Source organism: Ctenocephalides felis, unplaced genomic scaffold (assembly GCF_003426905.1).
Source record: "Ctenocephalides felis isolate EL2017-DRISC unplaced genomic scaffold, ASM342690v1 CF-g0.4_SCAFFOLD_03571, whole genome shotgun sequence".
Classification (NCBI taxonomy): Eukaryota; Metazoa; Arthropoda; class Insecta; order Siphonaptera; family Pulicidae; genus Ctenocephalides; species Ctenocephalides felis.
The window spans coordinates 54,180,089-54,192,437 of NW_020539725.1; the positions used below are offsets into that span (position 1 = coordinate 54,180,089).

Genomic DNA, 12,349 nt, shown 5'->3' on the forward strand with positions numbered 1-12,349 from the left:
GAACATAACAATACAGCTTATAAAAGAATCAAATAACTTAAAAATTATATTAAGGTCTCATAAACTGAACATAAGTGCTCACAATCAACAAATGATTCGAGATATCGGTGGTGCCCTTTTTACTCGCGGTCCTTCAAGTCCTTTTACCCCGCTCTACCCTATTGATTTAAGCATATCTATTGAGAGTATTCAATTAAATTATATCGTCAAATGGAGAGATATATGTGGATAATTCATAATACAAATCATATTGTTTGTCGGCATCACATTTCCTTATTATGATGTCTCTATTATCGCCTCAAAGCCATAACTCTATTTTAATAAGCGACATGGCATTCGAGCGCAGAATATGTGCATTTTCTGTTATAATTGTTGTTTTGCAATTGTTGAGTTCATAAAACAAGGAAATGAATATCGTAAAAAAATATTTGAACTATCTACCGCACTACTTTGATCCTTTCACTAAATTATAATCGCAGAATTAACGAAGCGTGCCAAACATAATGATATGTATAAAAAGCTTAGTTTTGATTTTATTTGCATTAGAAATTATTGCATAATGTTGTACGTCCAGTTAATAAAATATTATTAATTGATGTTATTGCCACAAATTCCCTTAAATCTTTATATAAATATACATCTTACATCTGCCAACATAAATATCGATGTCTTCTAAAACATTGTTTCAAGAGAAAGAGATATTTAAGAAAGTATGTATTTAAATTTCTATTTTTATGCTATTTGTCATAGGTCAGTTTTGTGTGTACCTAACATTTAAACTACTCATCATTTTAACTACTCATTATCTGTAATTATAACCGTTTGCATGCTAGTAATAATTTGTATGCTTTTGAATGATCATGATAAAGAAGAAGGACAGTGGATCTTTAAACGATTTGACCCTAATGTCAAGAGTTGATTGGAATCATGATTCTTTATTGTAAATTGTTTTAAAGTCTAGTCTTGGGATAGCTTACTAGTTGAAAAGCTTTGATTTGTTTGGGATTCTCATTTTTGATAGCTATAAGAATTTTGTCATTCATTTCAAAACAGCCCAATAATTGTAGAGAAGAGTTCTAATCCAGTCATTATAGTAAGTTCATCTCGAAATTCGAGATATCCAGCTGTAAGTCTGTAAATACTTGAATATTGAAACCCTATAGTTGTCTCAAAACCTACATATGGTATTGACACCCTGTCATATGTGGGTATCTCGAATTCCGAGATTTTTACCTAATTTAAGCTTAAATGACTGGACTATACGGTTGTCTGAATGAACGCAATAATGAAAACTTGTTCAAACAAACATACTACATTTTTCCGTCTTGAAACTTATCTCATATGATGACTGTCACTACCGTATATGATACAACTATATTTAGAAGATCTATATTTTTAAGGAAAAATGAATATCACTACTGCTTGATATCTGTTTTTTTTTAAAACACAATTATTTGTAGTACTTATAATTATATGTGAGAATTCCATAGACCTTATGTATGAGGTTCATAAATTTTTTTCAAAAAACGATGACGTTTATTTGTTGATTTACGAGTATTAAACATGTCCAAGAATTTACAAAACATTTATCAAAAGTTCATCATATTACAAAAGTTATTTATATGTTGTAATTGAATATATCAGCTTTATTTCCATATTAAATTCTGGTCACATATTTATATTTACTATGCCAAAAGTTTATTGCTGTGTATTATTATCGAACTTGTATATTTTCGCAAAACAAATTTGAATTACAAAACATTAAACAATTTTAATCTGGTGTATTGTTTCAAATATTACTAACAACAAATTCTGAGAAAATATCAACATTCGCATTTTAATTATTGGTATTGTTTATTTTCCTTCTTAATCATTACTTATAATGTTTATGATGTCATGCAGGGATCCTGCAATTAATTAGTTTGATTAAACATTTGTTATTTATTTATATTTGAACTTAGTCATGTATAAGGTGATTATTTAAGTCTGTCTAATAATTTATACATTCATACTTCCAGTTATTTATCAAAAAAGCTAAATTTGCTATAATAATATTAACCAAATAATAAAATTTAAAAGAATTAATTTATATGTGTTTGATCGAGTTTTAAAAGTCCGCGGGTAAAGAGGTCCACCAAAGATATCTTAAAAGCAAGTAAAGTTTTAACTTACAAAGTTTTACCCTAACAAAGAAACGCCTTGGCTGATCGTGGTGCAAAACAAACGGCAATCCTTATCGCGTTACATCGAATGACTTACGAATTTTGAAATTTTTGGGAAAACGTCGACAAAAGGTGAAAAATCTGCTCAAACACACACACACACACACTTTTCTCAAATTTGGTCTCATTCAATTCAGAATGGCTTAAAACGTCGAGAAATCATAAAATTAGCGAGTCGGCTTTTTAGAACAAACTTCTCCTTCAAGAAGTTAATTAGCAGAAATACTATATCATTGTTAAGATACATATTTAATTAGAAAATGCTTAGCCAAACTAAGTTAGTAAATTACAAAATAAGACAAAAACTTAAATGAATCCATCTTAATCAGTATAGTGTTTAAATTATAATTACATGGCAACAAAACAATATTAAATTATATCTTCTATTGCTTACACTTAATAACTTAATCTAACCTGTCGAAGTTTTTGTGTTAATCATTAAATGACGTTAAGATGAATTATGTTCTAATTATATAAGATTACATAGGAAATACCAAAATCAAAAAACTTGGTATCAACACTTTCTACTGGTGTGGATTTGAACGGCAATATTTCAAACGAACGATGGATCAAAGGTCTTGATATAGAAAGCAATCTGGTATAAGATAATTTAATAATAAATGCCTTTATAAATAAATGATAGTTCACAGAAACTAAATTACATGAGTAACTAGTATGGGTGCTCTTAGACTTAAATCCTAAAAATTGCTGCTTGTTTTCTAGCTGCAATTAGAAATTTGATATTTTATAAGCTGGTGAATGATGACTTTTTTTACTATATTACATGAGTAACTAGAATGGGTGCTCTGAGAGTTAAATCCTAAGCTTTAACCTTTAATCCTTCTATAAGTTGGTGTATGATAGTTCATTCTTTACTGAAAGATGATAGAATACAACTCTATTTTTTACCTACAATTTTTATTAGATGGCAAACCAAGCAGATATCTTTCCTAATTGTGATGATATTTCAACTTTTAGAATCGGTTCCTAATAAATGCAAGGCTGAGGCTCTACCACGACGCCACGTAAGCACCAACTTATACTTTTTGAAAAAACAATTATTTTTTAAAATTTAAACGAATTATAAAATATGCGTCGATTACGATTTCGAATAGTTATATTTTGTTTATATTTTATATATGCATTTTATTAAAAATATCAATGGAAATATTCGTACTAGAATTTTCTCCAAGAAGTGAACTCTAAATTATTATTGTTTTTTTCTATTCTAACTTTTTTCTTTCTTTTATATAACAATAGCTTATAAGATTTCATTACATTTTGGTTGCTACTTTTAAAGAAAAAAAAAATAGATACATGAATTCCAAAAATGGAAATATCTGGAATACCTTTTTCGGAAGTCTGAAATTCTCCTTGTAAATTTTCCTACTATAACGACAAATATACTTTGTAAGTGACTATGGTAATAAAAGTAATTACAGGAAATTATAGCAAAATCCGTTATATTTTTTCCCAGCAATGGCATAGTTTTTCATGTTTGATTAATATTCAAAGTATATGCAGCTTCCTCTGCTAATAGCATAAATGCAAAAAATAGGATGCAACAATTTTATAGAAGGTAATTTTAAGTAAATAAACTAATGCGAAAGAAAATCTTCATAAATTCACATGAAGATAGATTATTTTTGCAAAAAAATCTTTATTTTTTATTAGTTTCTCTATTATATTGTGATTTTAGTTTGTTCAGTAATGGATTTTGGAATCTGTTGGGATATACTCCTACTCAAGAAATAATAATATTGCATAGTTGTGCATAAATCCAGTTTGATTTTGTGTGATGACATCTTTGCAAATTCATATTGATTTAAAAATATTAAGAACCCTAAACTAAATCTAAGTCTCAAAAATAAAATAATTATCACTTACATCTTCGATAATGTGGTCCAAATTCAGGATATCATTCGTAAAACACTGCTGCTGCCACCTGGCGCAGGCGTCGTGGTAAGTAAAAGTATGAGGTTCCTCATCGTCGTCCATTCCTGCTCCTAAGCCTTTTGCAGGAGGCCACTGAACTGTGGCATTTTGTATGAGATCGTCCAGCAATCGCAATTCGTGCCACACTTCTGCTCGGAGCAGGTTGTCACCATCTTTTGGAACTACTATCACTCTTCCAAAACGACCTGGCGATAGAAAGATAATATAATTATTTTTGATTGTTATTTGTTCGGGATTAAGTTTTGATCTACGCTTTTAATTAAGTCTATTTCTATGCTCTTCAGTATGTTTAGATCTGCGATTTTTAGTAAAATTAGATCTACCTTGTTGGCAAGTCTAGACAATCTACATCTACATATCTACATCTACGATCTTTATTAAGTCTACGTCAACGCTCCTTGGTAAGTCTAGGTCTACGCTTTTCAATAAGTCTAGAACTAAGCTCTTTGGTAATTCTAGATCTACTCTCTCTGATAAGTCTAGATTTACCTTCTGTATTAAGTCTAGTACTGAATCTTCGCTTTTTAAAGTCCTGATCTACAATATTTATTAAATTTAGAGCAGTGGTCAGGAAACCGGGTTAAATTACCCCAAAAAAATAGAAATAAAATTTTTATGGTAATACTTTTCACCCTATTATTTAGTATTTTTAATCGATATTCACTGTATTTGCTACGTAGTTGTCCACACGTGGGGGACATCACTATTTGCCATGGGAGTAATATCAAATTAGACAAAAAAAATTTAGAGTTATGATTAAAATGATACTGTTCGCCAAAATTACAGAAAAAATGTCGATCACACTTTTAATTTTTAAGTATATTTTATAATTTTTGAATTACACGATTCCGATTTTTGCAAAAATATCTTCATCATCAAATTAACAACATCGTAAATAGCTTTACTACAGAAATGTATATCTTATATATAAAAATGGAGCTCTCTCTCAAATGTCTAAGTAAAATTCGAAAACGGCTAAACTGATTTGGCCAGTCTTAGACTTGAATAATTCGTGCCAATCCAGAGAAAGTCCAAAAGGTGAGATATTATTCCAAAATCGCGTAGAAATTTTACATTTTTAATGTGAAAATTTTTGTAGAAGCGTAATTTGAATAAAACAATAGACGGTGGCTATTACGTGAAATGTCAAACGTTCTTGATCGATGGTGTTCAATTACTTTTAATAGGAAGTTTTACGTGAATATTTACGACAATATAAGTCGAAAGACCTAAAAAACTTGGATTGGATTATACCATGTTTTCTATAGAAAGTATATAAAACTTCCAGTTTGATTGTATTGACAAAATATCGGTAATCTTTGAAAATCCGTAATAAAAGTATTTTCTTTCGTTGGTAGTTTTTTAGCATTAGTTAAAAATGTAATTATTTTGTATTAAACGTGTTTGCCACCTGGCCGTTCCAAGTTACCCCGCCTATTGGGTAAAGAGGTGTAGATAACGAATTTTTGAAAGACATAAAAAAATACATTTCTACAATGATGAAGTAGCTGGCAATTTTACTGAACGTAGTCAGATAATTGTTCGTTAATTCATCGAATGTTACTTGAAACTTCGTAACTTAAAAATTTCCAAAAATAAAATTTGAAAAAAAAATTATAACAATTTTTTCCCTATTAGCAATTATTTTGTTAAAACAAGCAGAAATTCTTTGAATCATTCAAATCGGACACTTAGTTCGTCAAAAACTGCCATTTTTTGTACATTTAGTTCTATCGAAATATCGGAGTATCGCAGTATCGGAGTATCGGAATGTCAGAGTATCGGAATATCTAAATATCTGAATATCTGAATATCTGAATATCTAAATATCTGAATATCTGAATATCTGAATATCTGAATATCTGAATATCTGAATATCTGAATATCTGAATATCTGAATATCTGAATATCTGAATATCTGAATATCTGAATATCTGAATATCTGAATATCTGAATATCTGAATATCTGAATATCTGAATATCTGAATATCTGAATATCTGAATATCTGAATATCTGAATATCTGAATATCTGAATATCTGAATATCTGAATATCTGAATATCTGAATATCTGAATATCTGAATATCTGAATATCTGAATATCTGAATATCTGAATATCTGAATATCTGAATATCTGAATATCTGAATATCTGAATATCTGAATATCTGAATATCTGAATATCTGAATATCTGAATATCTGAATATCTGAATATCTGAATATCTGAATATCTGAATATCTGAATATCTGAATATCTGAATATCTGAATATCTGAATATCTGAATATCTGAATATCTGAATATCTGAATATCTGAATATCTGAATATCTGAATATCTGAATATCTGAATATCTGAATATCTGAATATCTGAATATCTGAATATCTGAATATCTGAATATCTGAATATCTGAATATCTGAATATCTGAATATCTGAATATCTGAATATCTGAATATCTGAATATCTGAATATCTGAATATCTGAATATCTGAATATCTGAATATCTGAATATCTGAATATCTGAATATCTGAATATCTGAATATCTGAATATCTGAATATCTGAATATCTGAATATCTGAATATCTGAATATCTGAATATCTGAATATCTGAATATCTGAATATCTGAATATCTGAATATCTGAATATCTGAATATCTGAATATCTGAATATCTGAATATCTGAATATCTGAATATCTGAATATCTGAATATCTGAATATCTGAATATCTGAATATCTGAATATCTGAATATCTGAATATCTGAATATCTGAATATCTGAATATCTGAATATCTGAATATCTGAATATCTGAATATCTGAATATCTGAATATCTGAATATCTGAATATCTGAATATCTGAATATCTGAATATCTGAATATCTGAATATCTGAATATCTGAATATCTGAATATCTGAATATCTGAATATCTGAATATCTGAATATCTGAATATCTGAATATCTGAATATCTGAATATCTGAATATCTGAATATCTGAATATCTGAATATCTGAATATCTAAAAATCTGAAAATCTGAATATCCAAATGTCGGAATATCTGAATATCTGAATATCTGAAGATCTGAAGATCTGAATATCTGAATATCCGAATCTCGGAATATCGGAATGTCGGAATATCTCTAGAAATTGATTAGAATATACATTTACTTAGCCAAACAACGTTTGCCGGGTCAGCTAGTATTTAATATAAATTATGTAAATAATTAAGCATAGATAAATAAGTATAAAGAAATTAAGTAAATATTATGGATAATTTCAAGTAACATAATGATAATTAACTTATCTATAACGAACTTCAGGAAGCAAGTTTATGACACTGAGCAATAAATTATCACACCAGACGTTTGTAGATTAATATTATTGCACTTTAGATATTTTGTGTAATTTATTATATAAAGGATTTCATTGAAGTAACTTGGTAAAGCAAATATAATATTTCATCATCATAATAATTTATATGGTATCTTTTCGAATATCCCTTAAGTGAGCGTCCCTTAATCACGTGATCGATTTTTTTAGAGATTTTTGGATCCACCTCCCCCTGGGCGACACGTCGTGATATTTAAAATTAACACCCCCCCTCCCCCACCAACATCACGTGTATTTTTAGTTACGTACAATTTTTCGAACAAATTTTTCGAATTTACGAAAAAATCGTTAAATTTTTGATTATTTTTTAAATTCAGATAAAAAAATACACGTAATATTTTACTAGGCCTCTTTCTCCCCCGTGTGAATTTTCGTGACTTTTTGTCAACGCCCCCCCCTTCCTCTAAAAGCCTCACGTGATTAATGGACGCCCCCTAAATATGACGGTCATGTAAGAAGTAAGCTATCAATAATATTTGAAGATGTCACATAAAAAATTTGAGTAAATATTTTGGTTGGAGCTATTTGGTTAAATTTATTTTTAGAATTGTTATAAATATTGCTATGATAAACAGAATTTTAAAAGAACTGTTAAACAAAAGTATTATATTTAAGAATATGAGCATTTCGTAGCTATGTTTAAAAAAAATATTTATGCTTTTCTATCTAACATTCAAATTTAAAATGAATGTTGTAAATAGTTCCATACTAGTGAGCCAGTTTTTCACTTCAAAAAGTCTAATTCTTAAAAAGCTATTTCAGTATAATGAATAATGAATAGTACTGCCCTACGGAAGTTCTGTGAGTTGAGTTAATTTCCAATTCGATTTAGGGAAGAATAGTGTGAGAGATTTCCCATTGCCCACACCGCTGCGTCTATTTTCAATTGGAAACATATTTTTGATCTATATTTCCAAAAGAAAATGGACATCGCTGCTGCACGATATCAGGTTATCCAGAGCGTAGTTCGAACTCATAACCCCGTCCACATGTATCCGTGAGCTTAACTATTATATCGAGTATCTATGTTCTTAATTGCAACTATATAGATCAGAATTGGCAATATATAGATTTCATTACTATTGTAAACAAGAGAGCAAATAAAACAAATATATATCCAAACATGAACTTGATTTTCATTTGATCTTCATACAGTAATTACCGACCTCTATTTTCATTCAAATTCAACATAAAACAAATATATAATCAACACCATATCGCCAAAGAATCAAAGAAAATCGTTCCATGTATAATTAGATCCCGATGACATGCGCGAATTGTGGACAATAGAAAATTATACGCTGAATTAGCTTCGTGACATCCATATAGTGTTTTACCGATATTTATAATGATAAACTACAATGACGAATGATTATTATTCGTGACAATTATTTTTGCGATGTTTTGCAAAAATTTAATCGGGAGTTTTTAGTTATTAAACCGGAAGAATCATAATACGATGGGGTTAATGGGAGGTTAGAGTGGAAGTTGGTAGAAAATTTGTTAAATAGGAAATTTTGCTACTAAATAAAATCTGTGTAAAAAAAGTTAAATTAGTTGGTATTGGTATTTTGCATTGAGGCAATAAGTTACATGAACTTCCCGTTATGTGTAAATAATCGACTTAATCAATAAAAAATAAATTATTTTTTATGAGTGATTAAAAGTTCCAAGTGGATTTATTACACATAATTGAAAACCAACGAACACCTCAACTCGGAGTATTTTCTAAAAGCAAATTTTCAAAAATCAATAATTTTTATAATCAATTTTCGTAGGACTTTAATATTTTAGTATGTTCATAAGACCAAGTCCTCTATCGTTATACCAAGTAAACCGTCTAATTTTAATTTTAACAAACGTCAAAAAAACACTAATTTTCTCAAACTTTGATGAATTTTCAAAATAAAATCACTTGTCGTCAGGCCGTAATTTTTCAGTAGGTTCTATAAGACCATTATATATATCGCCAAAAAAAGTTTCATGAAAGTCGGCTTAAATTTTTTTAACAGTTAATTACAAGAAAACGGCTCGGTAGATTTTCACTTAAAACTAATTAGTATCATTTCCAACTAATATGTTTCGAACGGTTTTTGATTTTTGAAATTCGATTCGGTAGTATATATGAGTTAAAAGGTGGACGAAAAGTTTAACTTTTTTTTTCAAACTACATAGAAACGACTTGGCAGATCGTCGCACAAAACTGACAAACGATAGTCCTCATTGAGATACATCAAATGTTTTTTTTTTCAAATTTGGTCTCATTCGATTCAGAATGGCTTGAAACGTCGAGAAAACATAAAATTAGCCAATGAGACTTTTTAGTCAATCTTTTTGAAATCGATCACATGAATAATGAATGGCCCCTACGAAAATAATAATCATCAAGCAATAAATCTTGTATAATTTTTAATTTAGTACATATTAAATTTCTACCAGCTCGTTGACTAAATAAAAGATGAATGATTAGTAATAACGGTTTATGGCAAAAGCACGAGAGTACTAATAAAGATATTGCAAGGTTATATTATATATAAATTTACCAACATTCTATATTTTATTAACGTAACATAGTCTGAGTTAACTTTAGCTAAATATTATATTAATAATTTAAAAAAAATCTCAAATCCTCTTTGGAGAGTTCGAATAATGTTAATAATTCTTTTTTTCAGATTTAGAGCAGATTGTAAAAATGTTATTGAAAAATTGTTCAAATTTAAAGCAAATTCAAAAAGTAAAATCAGCTTTATTCAAATATTTAAGAAAAATCGAACCGGATACGTTTCTTATACTTGAATGCTTTATATAATTGTTACAAAATAATTATTAGGTAATAACTTCAATTATTCCACACGAAAGTTCGAACAAAATTGACCTGTTTTATATTGCAGTGAATAATTACCTACTTGGTGATGAAAAATTACTAAAGTAATATAATCACGTTCATAATATTGTTCTGCATAAGCAAGAAATGATATAATTTAATACTTCTATAAAAAATCTTATTTTTTTTACGTTTTATTAATTAATTTTACTGAAATATTAGAAGTTTAGAAAACAGCTTTGAATACAATGGAGCAAACTTTATAAAAAGTAGAAATATAAAAATATTTATAATTCAATACTTCTATAAAAAATATTATTTTATTTTACGTTTTATTAATTCATTTTACTGAAATATTAGAAGTTTAGAAAACAGCTTTGAATACAATCGAGCAAATTTTATAAAAAGTAGAAATATAAAAATATTTGCCAATTTAACCTATCCTAATATTGAAGAAAATTAGCAGAAGTTACTGTTAGAATAGTGAATAAGAAATTTCTGTAATTGAGGTAAACTATAGGCTATTTTCTTGATTATCAATAAAAATCTTGAAATAATATATTAAAGTTAGTGATAATAAATATAGTTAAACATACGTAATAACATTTACTTAACTATTATTTGACAAATTTCATTTTTGATCATCTTCTAATGAGTTGGATCATGAGGGCAACGCAGTGGTTGTCCAATCTCTTGGTGATATAATTATTTTATATTTTTCTAATATATATATATATATATATATATATAATATATATTAGTGTGGTCCTTAATATGGATATTTTGAAATTTTTATCTCCCAGAGGCTCAAATGCTTCCAAATTGATACAAAAAATTATCTGAAAGATTTAGCTCTTAATATTAACTTTAATATCGTCCGCACTCCAGTCAAAGTTTCTTGATTCATCTTCTTAACTAAATACTTATTTTATTAAAGATATCAAATTTTTGTTGAATTTTTTATTTATGATCTAAATAAGCAAATACTCAAATTTTGATTCACTTATAAAATTCTAAGAAACAAATGAAATTTTACCCATGTTAATTCCAAACAAAAAAATCGAAAAGATCCACATTAAGAACTGCTCTTATATATGTATGTATGAATGTATTATAAATAATATTATTAACCTTTACCTGGTCGAGTGATCCGGGCCACATTGAATCTGTTCGTATAATCGACTTTGAAATAGCTTTCCACGATCGCTCGTTCGTATTTTCCTTCACCTCTGACAGGTGAAAATAGATATTCTGGATCTATCACATATTTGACTCTTTGGTAACCCGTACAACAAAGCAGTGTCAGTAAAATAGGAACTACTATGAAATATCCAGGATGGTTGCCAACCAGGAGACCTAATTTGTAGAACGAGCGATTCAGCAGGCGGTCCACGAAGGTCACGCCGCAGGTCATCTGGAGAAGAGAGAAAAACAGTTATATAAGAAAAAAAATCTTAAAGTAATTCATAATAAACATATTTTTGTTTTGCCCACACTAAGACTATTCGCAACTTGTATGTAATGATTGTGAAAATGATTTTTCAAACTTTTTGGGAGTCACCAGTTCTAAGACTTCCAGGAATCCAAAATAAAATTTTGTTAGATAAAGCAAATTTATTAAAAATATTATTTTTGAAGTAAAACTTCTTTAGGCGCGAATAGGGTGTAAATCCGTACAAATGCAACGGAAATGCGTTACGCCAGAACTGCACGTCATTCGCTTTCGCTGAAATCATTTCTATACGGGTTAGTCGTCGTGTATGTGAATAAAGATCTGTCGTTGTATGCGTACCGATATCAACAAGGAAATCGGCATAGATAAATAAAAATTTTGAAGTTACATCGTAACTTCTTGATTAAATGAAATATGCCTGGATCAGAAGGATATTCTACCCTGTTTCTTGAAAATATTAAAACGAATTAAACATTTGTACTAAACGTAAGTTTATTGATTTGAAATT

The 12,349-nt window shown here is 28.6% G+C and overlaps 1 protein-coding gene across 1 annotated transcript; it reads right to left on the reverse strand.

The window, feature by feature from the left end:
* Positions 1-1,886: 1,886 nt before the first annotated feature.
* Positions 1,887-11,802, reverse strand: LOC113386279 (patched domain-containing protein 1-like). Its single transcript, XM_026624070.1, has 3 exons — positions 11,526-11,802; positions 4,110-4,363; positions 1,887-1,907 (listed from the first exon to the last, which is right to left on the reverse strand). The coding sequence occupies exons 1-3, from the start codon at positions 11,800-11,802 to the stop codon at positions 1,887-1,889; spliced, it is 552 nt and encodes a 183-aa protein (XP_026479855.1).
* Between the last annotated feature and the right edge of the window lie 547 nt (positions 11,803-12,349).